The 17,908-nt window shown below is 29.5% G+C and overlaps 1 protein-coding gene across 6 annotated transcripts; it reads left to right on the forward strand.

Moving 5' to 3' along the window:
* Positions 1 to 1,066: 1,066 nt before the first annotated feature.
* Positions 1,067 to 12,668, forward strand: LOC134725773 (TD and POZ domain-containing protein 1-like). 6 transcript variants are annotated; one of them, XM_063589919.1, is made up of 11 exons: positions 1,119 to 1,156; positions 3,837 to 3,948; positions 4,743 to 4,856; positions 5,075 to 5,180; positions 5,720 to 5,893; positions 6,640 to 6,748; positions 7,609 to 7,787; positions 8,500 to 8,574; positions 9,064 to 9,181; positions 10,101 to 10,223; positions 11,160 to 12,668. In XM_063589919.1, the coding sequence occupies exons 2-11, from the start codon at positions 3,869 to 3,871 to the stop codon at positions 11,294 to 11,296; spliced, it is 1,215 nt and encodes a 404-aa protein (XP_063445989.1). In that variant the 5' UTR covers positions 1,119 to 1,156; positions 3,837 to 3,868; the 3' UTR covers positions 11,297 to 12,668. The 6 variants fall into 6 exon arrangements, with proteins under 6 accessions (XP_063445992.1, XP_063445989.1, XP_063445990.1 ...); XM_063589920.1 differs by having other exon boundaries at positions 1,119 to 1,138; XM_063589922.1 differs by lacking the exon at positions 3,837 to 3,948 and having other exon boundaries at positions 1,067 to 1,156.
* Positions 12,669 to 17,908: the final 5,240 nt, after the last annotated feature.

Below are 17,908 nucleotides of genomic sequence, written 5' to 3' on the forward strand. Positions count from 1 at the left end.
CACAAGCAGGCACATTGAACGATCTTTCCTCTAATATTCATTTGATAATAATTTTCATGTTTGTTTACTCACTTCAGTTTCTTCATTTTAATGATCTATATATACTACTCTCATAAACTGGCTATTACAATACACATTTTTGTGACATTCGTATTTTTCTCTCCCGAAACTGTTGCTATGAACCTTCTTCAAAACTTGAATTAATGTTAAAAATGTTTTATCAGTGTAAAAAGTCTTTGAAACAGCAAATTCCTATGCTTCAACTTTTGTATCTGTTTCAATTGTGTGTACATTTTATGTTCACTATACTAATATCTCCGTACCCAATCTGACATATATTATTTTCATAGAGTTTATCTCCATCAGTGCTGAAGTGGGAAATACAGTTATACAACTTATTTTGTTAAATCTTTATTAATAAAATTTATTAAGTAGTTTATACCATTAACAAATTAAGTCGATTGATTCCATATATGGCGTTCAATCGAGTATTCATGAAACACATTGAGTTGATTGATTCGACATATAACGTTCAATCGATATCGATCGTATCGATCGTTACGATCGAGTGACGTCTTCATCAAAATATATTGAGTTGATTGATTCGACATTTGACGTTCAATCGATATCGATCGTATCGATCGTTACGATCGAGTGACGTCTTCATCAAAATATATTGAGTTGATTGATTCGACATTTGACGTTCAATCGATATCGATCGTATCGATCGTTACGATCGAGTGACGTCTTCATCAAAATACATTGAGTTGATTGATTCGACATATGACGTTCAATCGTTATCGATTGTATCGATCGTTACGATCGAGTCTTCGTCATAACACGTATGCATTGAGTTGATTGAATCGACAAACTATGTTCAATCGTTATCGATCGTATCAATCGTTACAATCGAGTATCCATCATTAATACATTGAGTTGATTGAATCGACAAACAATGTTCAATCGTTATCGATCTATCTATCATTAAAGTTTTGTTGAATAAATCGATCGTTAATGTGTTTATTCAATTCATTCTTTTTAATTGAATTGAATTAAAACCTGAAGGAAAAATCAACTCTTGTCGAATCAATCGATTGTCGAATACTGTACCTTAATGGCAAGTTGCATATACAAAAAAGTAATGTAGAGTAGAAAGGTATCATTATTTGTTATACACAGTTTTACAGACTAACAAAAAAATATGTTTTAATGTAACACTAACAAAAAGATATGTTTTAATGTAAGGCTAACAAAAAATATGTTTGACTGTAACACTAACAAAAAAATATGTTTTAATGCAACACATACTAACAAAAAAAAGAAAAGTGTAAATCTTAATTGATCCATTTACACATTTGTGTATAACAGCTTTTGAGACGCGCCCTCCAAACTTCTATGATGGCCAGGGTACAAGTCAAATCAGCACCTGGTCATATCGACACCCATAGAAAAAGTCAAATCAGCACCTGGTTAAATCGGCATCTAGTCAAATCAGGACCTATTTCAAGTCGATTCGGCATCCAATAATATTTGATATAATATATGGGACTGGGACTACATGTATTATGCTTAATAGTCCAAGATATTTATAAATAATTCTAAAAATTTATAAATTCGATCATGAGGGGTTGGATTTTATCATGCATTACATGTTAAAAAGCAGTAAAAACTCAAATGTTAATCATTTAAAGTTTTCTCAAATTTTGTGACTGATGTTTTGATAAATTTTCTTTTCAATTAATTAATAACTTTAATCAAGTACATAGTGAAACCGGCTTTTGTTTAGCATATTTATGTCATATTTTCACAACTATATGATACAATCTACTAGTGAGAATTAATACAAAAACATTATTAGACCACAAAAAGACTTTTTATGGATATATATGCGATGTGGTATCAGGAGAAAATCAAAATCAGAATTTAAACCATTCAGGTATCCTCATTTCCATTGTGAGGACAAGGATAATAGCACGAAATGTTAGGTTAAAGTATATAAATTTGAATTTAAAGATTGAACTAGAATATTTTTAAAGATAAACTTGTATCCACCTGGACCTGGTGTAAGAAAATGTGTGTCAAAAAACTTATAACTTGTACAAAAACCCTGTACAAAGTTACATCTTGTACACAACCGTATATATTATATTAAACAAATTTAACATGGGTGCCGAATTGACTTCATCAAAGACTGATTTAACCAGTTGCCAATTTGACTTGGTGCCGATTTGACTATATACTGGGTGCCAATTTGACCGAGTGCCGATTTAACCAGGTGCCGATTTGACTAGAATTCGATGGCCATAGGATGCTTGGCCATACTGCCACATCGTCCATGGGACATATCGGCCACACCTTGTGAGGCGTATCATCCATTCTTCTATTATTTTTTTTATTGAGGTTATAACATAACATAAAATATAATAATAAAATAAGTATTTTTTCATATTAATAACATAAATATGATTTGTAGTATTTTTATTCATTCAGTCCACAGGCACTTGTTTCTATCCATAGGAAGGTCGACTATCCATATAAATAGAATATGGATAGTTGACCTTCCTATGGATAAAAACAAGTGCCTGTGATTCAGTCATACAGATAAACAAATATACAACAAACATATAAACCTGTTGATATCAGCTGAGCTGTTGTTCGCTAACAAGTTGCTGTGTGATAGAAACGGTCTTGGTTTCCTGTTGGAAGGCTGGCACAATCTTGTAGAAATGCAGGTGGTTGTGGACAGCCTAGCCATTGGAAAGTTAAATACAATAATTACTAAAAATTTAAATAAAATGTGTAAGTTAACACTTTTTAAAAAACTCAAATATGATGATAGTATAACTTAATCTTTACCATCCTGAAATAAACACAATAGTTACTAAAAGTTTAAATAAAAACAAAAAAATTTAAATGTGCAAGTTATTTTTTTTTTTTTAAGACTGAAATATGATGATAGTATAATTTTTTTTTAAATTCATTAAAAACATCAATTATTGACAATCACATAAAGAATTAACACCTCCGAATTTTGTATATGTTGCATTAAACAGAGACATATTGTCTCAAAAGTATCGTTAAGAGGATATTTTAGTGCAAATTACATGTGTATAAATCAGAGAGCTAGTCCAAATAATTATGATGTCTGGCAAGGGTATTTTATTTTTTTCCTTGGATGCCTTCCTACAAAAAAAACCTTGCCAAAAACCATAAGATTTGGATTACTGGAGAGCATGAATTTCATTACAAAATTGCTTTGTCAAGGCAGCTTGTAAACCGATTGAGCTAAAGAAGTATTTTCTTAGCTCAACTGCTTACAGCTAAATTTGTGAAGTTTTTGATATCACCACCATCAAGATATCATTAGGAGATGGGGTATTATTTCCAATAAGCCATGATTAGCCAACTATCTATCGGTCAGGCAGAGACAAAATGATATATCTGGTATAATTACAAGAGCTCTGGGGGCTGAAAAAAATTGTGACTGTAGGATTCAACCTGAGCCAAAAATGGAATTCAGATGTATTAATGAACCATGTGATTAGGTTAGTTTAAGGGTAATCATGTGAAAGGTCATTGATATTTGGTATGCAGTTGTTGGGGATTATTTTGCCCAGTTCTCTCAGTCATGGTCTATTGACTGAATATTTTTGAATAACTTACATTTAAAAGTATTGCAATTTCAATTTCATCATTTGCATTTTATATGTACTATCAAAATAGCAAAAGGTTGAGACATATCTCTTTGTTAACAGTTTATTATATATATTAATACTTTTATATATCAGATTAACATGTTTAATAATTAGTATTATTTTCCTCTTTGTGATTTGCAGACAGAATAATTTAATGCAGAGTTAATTTATAGATGACAGATTCCAAAAGGTCCATTCTGTCCTTACTTACACAGTGTATATCAAGAAAAAGAAACCACTCAAATCAAGATCAGTATGTTGATGTGAAAAATAAAGATATTTAATAAAATAATTTATTTACAGAATTTAACAGAATAGCAACTTTAAACATTGTTGAATAGTGAATCAGATCAGTTGCAACTACACAAAATCATATACAAATGATCTTCTGCCAATAATATTTTAAGTTGACACTAAGATTAGGCGACCTTCCGTCCTTGAGATAAGTGTTTAACACAAATCAAAATGTGAGGAATTTACATATGCAGTTAATAGGCAAAATGTTTTTACCTTTTCTTTAAAAAAAGCTTTAAAGTATTTTCAGAGGGATTTTTGTTTTTATTTTACTATAAATACATGCAAGAAGAATATAAAATTAAAATGTTATTTTGATGAAAGGAAAGTTTAAGAAAATGGAAAGGAATGGTATTTGCATACAATAGTAACAATTAACAGATTATAAAGACTCTATAAACATCTCTCTGGATTAGAATAAAGATTAAAATATAACATTGTGTCTGTTTGTTTGTTTACTTTTGTTCATGTAAAGTTATATGCTAGGTAACAAATCTAAGCAACTGCAAATAAACAAAAATTCAAGTTTTGTAAGTTTATGCTTCTTGGTTACTGTAAAACCTAAGTTATTTACACTAAAATGAAGTAACTTTGACTGTTATTTTAAACATTGATGAGTTCAGATATTAAAGTTTTGCAAATGGTCTTAAAGCACATTGAGATAAAGATTTTTTTTAAATGTTGGAAATTTGTGCATTGCATTTGTATAACAACTTTATAATGTTAGAGTATTAACAGCAGAGTCTTTTTCAGAATTGATAAAATGGCTTACAAGGCAGTGACAAGCAGTAACGGAAACAATCCAAACTTTGTAGAACAGTGGGTGTCTAAAGTGCTTCACTATTCTTCACAGTATGATTCTCAAAGGTAAACTTACTTTCAAATATTTCCATTTTTTCTAAAAAATTTTAACGTGTTTGCCTTTCTTGACTGTTGCAAGATGTAGCCAGCATTAGACTGTGATGACACTTAAAAGTTGAACCAAACAGATATTTATAACTGGTGCCAAAAAATATTGGAAACATATATATTTCATTGCAAGTGACTATCTTGACATATCCCAATCATATGTGTTTTAATTACAGTTGGCCAGCATCTTGTGTTGAAGGAAAACCTAGGGTGTATCCTAAGTATGGAGATATAGCTGGAGCTTGGGCTCAAAAACACAAAGATGCTAATCAGTTTATTGAGGTATATTTATTTACTAGTATTAAGAAAAAACTACAATTCTTTGATAGATGCATCAAATATTTTATTTATGATATTAAAGAATATAATAATCATGGAACACTTACAAATTTTTTTCTTTGAAAATCAGGAGTTGTTTGTTGTAAATTAATATGGATAAAATAGCCATGTGTAAACTCAAACAAAATATATATACATTGATTGTTTATTATTGTTCAATGTATAAAAATCTGACAGTAATAATTTCTTCAATTGAAATACCAAAATAATTGCATCATACTTTTGGCAATGTAATAGAAATTTTAAATTGATATTATGGAAATAAAGATACCACAATAATTATTTAAAGTATGTTCAGAAAAATGTCAGACTAGCTACAAATTGGTGAAATAACAGCATACACACTGCTTTGATGTTTATTGATCAACTATTGCATAACAAATTCAGAAAATTCTTTGGTACATTGTATATCAAACAATGGAACATTATTTTTTTCATGTGTTGTTTCAACTTTTGTTCTAATGATATTTTATCTTTTTAAGATTGAATATGAAGAGAAGATTTACATTGACAAAATAGATATTTATGAGACATACCATGCAGGGATGGTTAAGTGTATAAAGGCAAAACATCCAAATGGAAGTTGGGTTAAAGTATGGAATACTCCCAAAGTCAGTTGTATTACACATAGTAGGATATTTTCACCAGATTTTGAGGTAAAATTATGTAAAGTATCTGATATTTTTCTTTTTCAACAAGATGAGTAATCAACGTAAAAAAGGTGATATTCTTTGAAAAAAAACACTTGTTAATCAAATGCAAAAAAAAGTTATAAAGCATCTATCTCTTTGGTTGCTGTCAGAAAAACAGAAAAAAACACTGTTGCCAAAGATCTATTTGGGTTTTGTATTCTTTTACTTGCAAGAGATAATTATTTCTGTCCTATGCACATCCAATGTTTATCCTATAGTAACTATCTTAATAATTTCATGTTAGCATGCTTCAATTAGCACGTCAGTTTTAGGTTTGTGTCAAATTAATACTTTAAAATAGGTACATGTATTTAACACCAAGCATTAAGAACTCAAAAGAATGAACAATTAAGAATCAGTATAATGTCTTAATGAAGGGAGACATGTCTTATGGGTAACAATTTACTAACAAACTACCTGGTGAACTAGCAAGCTCAAGTTTCAATTCATTGTATCAGTCTTAAGAAAAGAAGAGTGTATTTCAAAGGCTTGAAATTTTATCTTGTCAACCCATATTGGAATTTCCACTAGACATAAAGTATTTATAAATCAACCAGTCATATCCATTATTTTCCTTCTTTTAACACATTTGTTGTTATTTAGAAAGTACAAAAATACATGCACCATAATTCTCATTTGAATTTGTTATTCAGTAAAACCTTCAGATTTGTTTGGTTCTAATCTTGATTTTATTTCTTAAAATTTTACAGAGACTGTCTTTCCAGAGCAATATACTAAGGATAGAGGTTGATTGTACAGTTGCTGGAAACTGGTGTGAGATTGATGCTGTAAAAATATCTGGAACAAAATTCAACTTTGGTAATTTCATATCCTTCATACATGTATATGTTGTTGTTTATTATAGTTTTTTTTATGCCCCACCTACTATAACCTAAGATAGTGGAGGGGCTTTATGTTTTCTGGTCTGTGTCCGTTCACTTGTTCGCTGTTCACTGTTCGTCCCGCTTCAGGTTAATGTTTTTGGTCAAGGTAGTTTTAGATGAAGTTGAAGTCCAATCAACTCACCACTTAGTACACATGTTTGCCATGGTATGATGTTTCTAATTTTAATGCCAAATTAAAGTTTTGACCCCGATTCACAGTCCACTGAACTTAGAAAATGATAGTGTGAAGTTCAGGTTAAAGTTTCTGGTCAAGGTAGTTTTTAACTAAGTTGAAGTCTAATCAACTTGAAACTTGGTACACATGTTTCTTATGATATGATCTTTCTAATTTAAATGCCAATTAAAGTTTTGACCCCAATTTCACGGTCCACTGAAAATGGAAAATGATAGTGTGAGTGGGGCATTCTTGTACTATGGACACATTCTTATTTCAACTTTTGTTAAAAGCTTAATTTAGATTTTTACGCATCTGTGTTGTTATTTTTGGGGTAATGTAAACATGAAATGCAATCAAAAGCCTAATTCTATTGCCTTCATATCTAACTCACAACTGTAAGGCTGGTTAACAAATGATCAATATATTGACCTTATTCAAAGATCACTCATTTATTATTATATAAAGTACAATTTCTCTATAAACAATGATCCAACAGTAAACACATCATCGTCATGAAATATAAATATTGATAGATTGATATACACAGTTGCTCAATTCTTAAAAAAAATGAAAGTTTAAACTAAAGTATAATTGATAAATGTGTTATTCTGTTATAGACTTACCACCTTCTCCAGCTGATATTACCAATGATCTGGCCAAGCTCGTTAACAATTCACAGTTCAGTGATGTGTCATTTAATGTAAATGGGAATATATTCCATGGTCACCGAGCTATCATGTCTGTGAGATCAGAATATTTCAGAGCTATGTTCAGTTTTGATGGTTCCAGTGGAAAGGTAAAACTATGAGCACTTACACCTCCTTAAATCTTCATACATTTATATTGTAAAACAGTTACATATCAATAAATACATGTCAGGATAAATGTAAATTGTCAACAGATAGAAACTAGATATGCTGGAACAACACTAATGGCCTTCCTGGCATAAATAAAATGAAACAAGTTATAGGAGTGGAAATTTGAGCATTAAAGTATGTATAAACAGTATTTTTCTAAAAACATTTTGAAGTCCAAAGCCTGTAGTTTCTACAACTTACTACAAGTATCGTTAGGTGGAAGTTGGAACCAAACATAAATTCCATCTGTAACTCATCATAGCAGACTCACTAACAGCTCAATATGTGAATGCATTCAGAAAAAGGTCTATAACCTTATTTTCATGAAAACTTTCATAGTCCAATTTTGAATTATACATTCACTCATTGGTATATTTGACAAAATTTAGTTAAAATGTGATGGCACAGTTTTATTCACAACATTAAATGATAAGCTCTCAATAACCCGAAAATTTTCTGAGATTCACTTGATATTTTGAATATTTAAGATAAAGTCTCAACATAGTCTTCAACAATACACATTTGTCTATACAATCTGTAAAGCTCTTAATTGCCTGAAATCCATAAGAGTTGTGATAAATTTTTAACTTTTATCTTCATAAATAAATTAGATGTTCTGCTACGGCATAATATTTTCTTTATTATTTTCAGAGTTTATCAGCAACAAATTATAATGTATCTGCTGAATCCCCTCCATCATATGAATCACTTTCAAAGTCACATGAGGTAAGATTCTTCAATTTATTTTGTATATTCAAGTTGTATGCCAGCGTAATAAGGCTCAATGAATCTATGGATTTCCCTTTTACCTTTATTACAATAGGAAAGTACCTCTAAAAAAAGACATATTATTTTTTTGATAATTTTATTTTTGTTGTGAAGTTCAAAAGTAAATTATGTGTAAAACAGTCAATTCAAGTTTAATGTTTATAAAAACATTGCTATAGGTATATACAATTGAGATCATGGTTGTTTTTTATCATCTTTTTTTAAATTAAGGCAAAGGTACCCAACATAAGAATTCAGTTTAATCGCTTTACTTTTTGTCCATTCGTTTTTGATGCCTTTTGTTTTTTGATTTTGCCATGTGATTATGGACTTTCCTGATTGATTTTCCTTTAAGTTCAGTATTTTTGTGATTTTACTTTTTACATAAACACTGTGAATGCTTTAGAGACAAATTTTACTTATGATTGACCATTTTTGTTTTAATAGAAACCAGTTGAGTTAAAGGATGTGGATGACAGAGCGTTCTCAATCATATTACATTATATCTACACAAACAAGCTACCACAAAACTGTCAAAGTCAGATTCTTCCTAAGGTTTGGAGAAGTAAGTAACTAATGACAGAGCGTTCTCAATCATATTACATTACATCTTCACAAACAAGCTACCACAAAACTGTCAAAGTCAGATTCTTCCTAAGGTTTGGAGAAGTAAGTAACTAATGACAGAGCGTTCTCAATCATATAACATTACATCTTCACAAACAAGCTACCACAAAACTGTCAAAGTCAGATTCTTCCAAAGGTTTGGAGAAGTAAGTAACTAATAAAATTGAGAAAAAAATGGGGAATGTGTCAAAGAGACAAAAACCCAACCAAAGAGCAGAAAATAGCCAAAGACCCCCAATGAGTCTTCAATACAGCAAGAAAATTCCACATCAAAGGCGTGCATCAGCTTGCCCCTAAACAAAATTGTATACTTGTTCATTGATAATGGACGTCATACTAAACTTCAAAATATATAAAAGAAACTAAAATTAAAAATCATACAAAACTAACAAAGGCCAGAGGCAAACTTATGTTTATCATTAAGGTAAACTAAGTTTTTATCATTAAACATTTTTCCTTGTACTCGCTTTATAAAAGTATTATTAACATTATCGTAATTCAATTTCAAATATTGGATAAACTCAGTAAAACTAATGAATGGATTTTATATCACTTACATTTTACTATTCATGGAAAGAGATGTCCAATCAAGGATGTCTAGAAATTTCTTTGTTAAATTTTATTGTTTTTGGATAGGCTACTTGTATAAAGATTTGCAAATGAAAAAAGTAGTTATTATATATAAAATTAATTCTGATGTCCAATGAATAACAAATTTTTGCAGGCTTATATAAAGAATTTGGCAAAGCCACAAATCATATTTCGACGAAATATAGTTTTTCTTAAAATAAATCCACAAAAAAAAAGGAATCTACAGTTCTTCACATTTTTATTTATTCATATCAATCTGTTTACAGCTGCAGACAGGTTTTCCTTAGATGGTTTGAAGTCCTTGGCCATCTTTGAACTGAGTTCAGCATTAACTATACAGAATGTGGTGGAGGTATATGTAGATGTTATCTCGGCACTTCCTATAATAGGTAAGAAATTAGAACATATAAAAATGCCTAACTATAAAGGGAAACAAATCTGTACCTGGATCAGCCTGTTATTTATCATAAAGAAAGTTAAAATTATATCCTCCTGTGGAGGATACTTACTGTGGATTCATTAATATTAGTGGGATACCAATTTTGTGGATTTCGTGGATACCGAAGAACCACGAATTCAAATGTTCAACGAATTACAAATTTGCTTAAGGAATGTATGCAGAATTTACAAAAACAACGAATTTAAATATCCACAAATATGCAAGTTTTCCTCAAACCACGCAAATTGGTACCCACGAAAATAAATGAATCCACAGTATGTTAAGGTTGACTGTTTTTATTTATCTCTGAAATTCTACAACAAAAAAAAATCTATAAATATTTTTGTGATATTTAAGGACATAAAAAAAATATAAATACTTCTAGCCAATGTAGAGAAAACAAAAATACAGCAATACGCACAGTAAAACTGAGTCTAAAAGAAGTCTGATTCCAAAATCAGAATAGATAACAAAAGAAACTAACACGTTTAGCAAAATGACAATGATAAATAAATTAATAAAGGACTACTAGCAGTTACTGACATGCCAGCCCCCAAACTCAATCAAACTAATTGAAAGATTATTATGTCTTGATCATATGAATATCAATCGCAATCCTTCCCTTTAAGGATTTAGTATCGTGAAATATATGAGAAGAACATATCATGTGTCATGCCAACAACTGGTTTTATAATAAAAGTGTTTATTTCCGGTACAAACTTTGTTTAACATTTATTTCTGTTAACCATAACTCACATAATAAAATTGAGTGAAAAATGTTCTTGTTGAGGTATTTAAGATACCTGTCATTTGTATTCTGAATTCATAGTAAATAAGTTTCTTTGGTAAGACTTGATATTTAAAAATTTTTGATTCTATATTTCAGAAAGTATCAAAACTATTTGTGAGAATTATATGCAGGAAAACATGGCAGAGGTAGTACGACTACCATCATTTACATCTCTGCCTCAAGGCTTGATGTTAGAGCTCATACAGAAAATGACTGAAAAGATGAAAATATAATAAGTAAAGTTCATGTAGCACAGTCAAAAAATATGTTAATATTCATGTTGAATTCAGCATATCACAATTATTTATAATTCAATGATTAAGGCCGTGTTCACATTGACCTAAACTCGGTGTTGTGTAAGTGTAACTCACACATGAACTAAACATAATTACGTCCCCATTGATAAAACTCAATGTTTACATGTAGTTTAAATCATTTTTTGTCTACATGCAGTCGATAGTCGATGTAGGCCTTGTGTAGGTTCAGTGTACACAAAACTAGACATTCCGAACTGTAATTTTTCCATTTAAATGTAAAAAAAGAAACAATTTTTATATAAAATTGATACTTATAACACTTATTAATAAAGTTCTTTACAGAAATATTTGTCTAAACTTGATATATTTATTTGTTATAAAAACACTTTACGTAGCCCTTATCAAGACTCATTCATCATCATTACCGAACACATAATTCATTAGATACGGTCTTCCCGAATCGACTGAACGTACACTCTGACAGAAATATTTGCCACTGGTCTTTACTTATACAACGATTCACTCATAAATGCATTACTGAAAAAGGGTGAGGTTAATTGTTTGTTTGTATAGAATCTCAGATCCGTTAGAATACAATTAGAAATAAAAAAAAATATCACCCTCTCGTTTTGCCAAATAAAAAACAAACTTGAAGAAACAATATCATTTGAAATAAAAAGAAAAGATAGATATGTAGTGATCCTTAATATGGCAATTCATTTTCTTTGTCTATAAGCACGCTGATGCAGGATACATTTTAATGCGTAGTCGAGACATCTTTAAAGTACTGCAAATCAACCAAAATGACTTTCTAAAAGGAGCAACCACTTTACTTTTTTTTTTAAAGGGGGGGGGGCTCTGAGTCCGATTTTTTTCTCGCGCGAAAATTAATATTCAATTTTTTTCGATGGTACCAATTCAATATTTAACACTATAATGTTTTTATTTTAATCAAATTGTAGGAAATTCCCCCCCTTTTTTTTAGTTAATTGGTCGTTTCCTTACTGCTAGAAAAGTTGTTCGAAAATTTGAGTTCGGTTCCACGTAATGAACATTTAAATGACAAATAGTTTACAAGTGTGAACAAATCTTATGTACAGGTAACTAAACAAGGTGTATAGATGTGGACAAATCTTATGTGAAACTAGTGTAGATTACATTAAACCAAATGTAAACATGTTTACTGTACACGGCGTTTGGTGTGAACACGGCCTAAGATGTTTACAATTATCATACTTTATTATTGCATTTCATAAGGCATTAGTTTTAAATTAAAAGTTGAAATTAATTTTTTTCAGAAACGTATTTTACAATTTTTTTTATATTTTTCCAGCAATTAACTTTGATTTTATAATTATCAGATTATTTAGTATATTGTATTAATAACTCTAACTGGAGATATTTTGATTCTGAAATAATTCTTTTTTAATTCATTTTTATTTTAGATACATTGTGTAAAAGTTTTCTTACCATTTTAGTGGAAATGGCAATCAAAGTTTTAGTAACAATTTTAGTTACAATTTCTTTTTTTTTTGTTAATTTTTATTACAAATATTGTTAATGCACTAATTGTTAGTACTGTATGATAAATGAACAATTTAATTTTTTTTATCACACTATGAAAATGACTGTGCATGTTTATTTTCTGTTTAATTTTATGGCATTTTTCATACAATGCATCAATCTAAATGTTTGGTTAATTTAACTTTGCACTTTTATTTTTTAACAGAAAATATTTATGGTTAAGGTGATTGTTTGTTATGAGTACACCATGTTATAGATTTGATTCTTTTATTTATTTATTATGTTTTTATGAAGAATTGCTATTTATATTGACTTAAATAATACTATTTTTAGATGTATATGATTAGAACTTTTCAGATTATACGTCTTTGTCTTTCATAAAATTGGTTTGACATCTGGTTTTAAGTTAATATTTTTATATGTAGATTATATGCTTATATAGGGAATCATTGAAGCGTGACTGGAGCGGGCCCCCTCTTAGGTCAGTCAGTGGGCCCCGACTTATGAAAATGTCTGAATCCGCCACTGAAAAATGTCAGAGCTAATGATTGTAGATACATAGAAAATCATTAATGAATACATATAAATCATCTATAAAAGCAAACTATTTAAAAACAAAAAGAGTACAATGTATAAAAGTTGACATTTACAAAATCATGTGATCAATGATGTTATATTTGAATGAACCATTATACAGTCAATTAAATATTATCATATGAATACCAAGTATAACTTACTTTGAATACAATATTAAATTTTTATGTCTATGAACTTTTTATTCAGTTCTTGTTTTAATCATGATTTTGATGATTGATGCTTGGTGACCATCGTGTTAATTTTTTTGTTTATATTTCTTTTATTATTAGCTTTCATATGCTTAATTATTCTGTGATATTTGTGACACTGTGTGTGTGTGTGTGTGTATTTATAAGATTTGCAAAAATGTTATGTCCATGTTCCTGTACATTGTAAGATATGTATAGGGTTTCCCCTGGAATTATTTTTTCTTAAATGTCACTCGTTTCCTCAGACAGATTACTTTTTATTCAAAGAATCTTCAAAACTCCTTAGAAAAATTCTTTCAGAATGAAAAATTGATATTGAAAAAAACCGATACAGCAACCTTAGCAATGGAAACCAAAAATTCCTTTTACTAAATTGTTTTATCAATCCTTTTTTCTTTGTCAGTTGCAAATTTCTCATCCATTAGAAATCCTATACTAGTTATGGTCACCTCCAGTTTTATACTCTGTGAAAGCCTTCTGTTTGGTGAATTTTATATTTGGTCATGTTATGTAGTTTAAAATTATATGATCCAACCATTTTTATTTTGAAAAGGTTTAGAAAATATTACCATTATATATATAGCACATTATTTACCAATATAAAATACATACTATATCATAATATGAAGTACTATAATTTTGTTTATGTCTTAAGGTGGTACCCAACACCTTCACTAAAATTAATTTGGCTAGTTTAATTTTCATAAAATTTTGAAAAAGTATTTACTTTGACCCTTTGACAAAAATATAAAAACTTCAAAAAATTTGAACCAACCATTTTATCAGGAAAAAAACACTGGTTATATAGCAGTTCGACAAACACTAGCTTTGATCATCGAGAAGCTAAGTATTTCCTTAACAACACCATGTGATTAAAACGTGTAGCTGAGTTGCAGAGTTATCTCCCTGTAGTGTTAGGTACCACCTTAAAGAAATACTATTGGTAGTTTTTTTCCTCAATAAATATTGAATTCTACTTATAGCTATTCAATATGTATATTTTTTCTCTTTGTCTTTAGATCATTATTGAATTTTAAGTCGAGCGTGCTGAATACTTCAATTTACAATAAAATTATATAGCTTTAAGAAGTTGTCAAAGTAAATATAAGGCAAATGCTATGATATGGGTGGCACAACATAATTTTTTCCCCACTGAATTTATGGTTCCAATGCAATGTTTATATCATACAAAAGATATATATGTCAAAGATATTTTTGAATCAACAGTGGATGGCTCAGAAATTGATTTTAAAGTTCACTAACAACGCAACAAAATTTTATACAAAAGAAGAGTTATCTCCCCTTTTCAATGATTTATGTTCTTTATTTGTTGCAGTTAATAAAAAAAACAAAAAAAAATAACTTTGAGAAAGACAGAATTTGTGATAAGAAATAGATGAAAAAATTTGAAAACAAAATATGCCATGTGCCATCAACTGCCTGGTTTTTCCATGGACACCCTCTTAATACTTAAAATTTTGTAAATTAACTTGAAATCTCATGTATTTTACAGTTTGTTACTTTTATCTGTACCTATCTTTTTGTTGAATATATTTGTGTGATAAATTTTGTAGAAAGTTATAATTATTAACTTATTTTAGTATATTTGTTAATATTCTCAGGGCGTATTATCAATCATGTTTTTAGAACCTCATTATATACATATGTATTAGTTACATACACTTTTGATGTTGTTATTTACTTAATTTTACAAGTTTAGTATTTTAATTTAAAATACTTGTTTGTTATTGGATATATATTATCATTGATTAATTTATAAAATTTACCACTATCTTACTATCTGTTTTGTTTTTATTCATCACACAAATAAATGTAGGATAATCAGATTACAGTATGCATTTTACATTTATTAATCAGGTTATAAGTTATGCCAGATATAGCCATTTTAAAAATAAGGAGATGTGAATGATTGCCAATGTGACAACAAGTTGAACTATCAACCAGAGCCAAAACAACAAGAATTTAAACTATATGGCACTAAACAATGAGCTCATCTCATACTGTTGAATAAACTATGAAAGCAGGCATAACAAAATATCAAACATTCAAAAGAGAAAACCGAAAGGCTGATATATTTATGCTAAAAACATTTGGAAAAAAACACAGACAGCCAGCAAGTAAAACCACTGAAATGCATTTAATCAATGAAAAAAGATGTGATATGTAATGTTATTTCTACAGCCAAACTTCCAACCTTATTCTTAATATATCTACCGGTATTATTGAAGAATTCAGCAAAAGGTTTATTATAAATTTGGGATAACCTTTTTATCTCTGTAGGATGTTCGCTTCTTAAAATAATTTGCCCATTGACCCCCATTTTTCTTTTTATAAATCTTTTACATGTATAATTATAAGCCATTTGTAAAAGTCGTATAAAATCTTATTTATTTTTTAATAGTTTTTGAGAACTTTAACTTGTCAATGATAAAGCTATGAAAAATCATAAGAGAACATTTTCTCGCCAAAATTTCAATAGCTCATATCTTCGCCAAAATTTCAATAGCTCATATCTCGAAAACAAGCATATTGACCTATATATTTTTTTTTATTTGACCGCAAATTTTGAAAAAATTTTCGTCGTATATTGCTATCACGTTGGCGTCGTCGTCTGCGTCGTCGTTGTCGTCGTCCGAATACTTTTAGTTTTCGCACTCTAACTTTAGTAAAAGTGAATATAAATCTATAAAATTTTATCACAAGGTTTATGACCACAAAAGGAAGGTTGGTATTGATTTTGGGAGTTTTGGTCCCAACATTTTAGGAATTAGGGTCCAAAAAGGGCCCAAAAAAGCATTTTCTTGGTTTTCGCACTATAACTTTAGTTTAAGTTAATAGAAATCTATGAAATTTTGACACAAGGTTTATGACCACAAAAGAAAGGTTGGGATTGATTTTGGGAGTTTTGGTTTCAACAGTGTAGGAATTAGGGGCCAAAAAAGGGCCCAAATAAGCATTATTCTTGGTTTTCGCACAATAACTTTAGTTTAAGTTAATAGAAAATAATGAAATTTAAACACAATGTTTATGACCACAAAAGGAAGGTTGGTATTGATTTTGGGAGTTTAGGTCCCAACAGTTAAGGAATTAGGGGCCAAAAAAGGGCCCAAATAAGCATTATTCTTGGTTTTCGCACAATAACTTTAGTTTAAGTTAATAGAAATCTATGAAATTTAAACACAATGTTTATGACCACAAAAGGAAGGTTGGTATTGATTTTGGGAGTTTAGGTCCCAACAGTTCAGGAATTATGGGCCAAAAAGGGACCCAAATAAACATTTTCTTGGTTTTCGCACCATAACTTTAGTATAAGTAAATAGAAATCTATGAAATTTAAACACAAGGTTTATGACCATAAAAGGAAGGTTGGTAATGATTTTGGGAGTTTTGGTCCCAACAGTTTAGGAATAAGGGGCCCAAAAGGTCCAAAATGAAACTTTGTTTAATTTCATCAAAATTGAATAATTGGGGTTCTTTGATATGCCGAATCTAACTGTGTATGTAGATTTTTAACTTTTGGTCCCGTTTTCAAATTGGTCTACATTAAGGTCCAAAGGGTTCAAAATTAAACTTCGTTTGATTTTGACAAAAAATTAATCGGTTGGGTTCTTTGATATGCTGAATCTAAAAATGTACTTAGATTCTTGATTATCGGCCCAGTTTTCAAGTTGGTCCAAATCGGGGTCCAAAATTAAACTTTGTTTGATTTCATCAAAAATTGAATAAATGGGGTTCTTTGATATGCCAAAACTAACTGTGTATGTAGATTCCTCATTTTTGGTCTTGTTTTCAAATTGGTCTACATTAAAGTCCAAAGGGTCCAAAATTAAACTAAGTTTGATTTTAACAAAAATTGAAATCTTGGGGTTCTTTGATATGCTGAATCCAAACATGTACTTAGATTTTTGATTATGGGCCCAGTTTTCAAGTTGGTTCAAATCAGGATCTAAAATTATTATATTAAGTTTTGTGCAATAGCAAGTCTTTTCAATTGCACAGTATTGCGCAATGGCAAGAAATATCTTATTGCAAAATATTGTGAAATTGCAATTTTGTTTTTAATTAGAGTTATCTTTCTTTGTCCAGAATAGTAAGCAAGAAATATCTAATTGTAAGAATTTTTTTTATTTGGAGTTATCTTTCTTTGTCCAGAATCAACTTAAATCTTTGTTATATATACAATATACAATGTATATTCACTTTTTACTACCAACTGATAAATTAAAATAATCTTTACCATTCAGTGATAACAAGCAGT

This window comes from Mytilus trossulus, chromosome 7 (assembly GCF_036588685.1).
Source record: "Mytilus trossulus isolate FHL-02 chromosome 7, PNRI_Mtr1.1.1.hap1, whole genome shotgun sequence".
NCBI lineage: Eukaryota > Metazoa > Mollusca > Bivalvia > Mytilida > Mytilidae > Mytilus > Mytilus trossulus.

Coding starts and splice junctions, on each gene's coding strand:
- LOC134725773 (XM_063589919.1), top strand. CDS start 3,869: ATGACAGATTCCAAAAGGTCCATTCTGTCCTTACTTACACAGTGTATA. Junction 7,788..8,499: donor TTGATGGTTCCAGTGGAAAG/GTAAAACTATGA, acceptor TATTATTTTCAG/AGTTTATCAGCAACAAATTA. Junction 9,182..10,100: donor TCTTCCTAAGGTTTGGAGAA/GTAAGTAACTAA, acceptor ATCTGTTTACAG/CTGCAGACAGGTTTTCCTTA.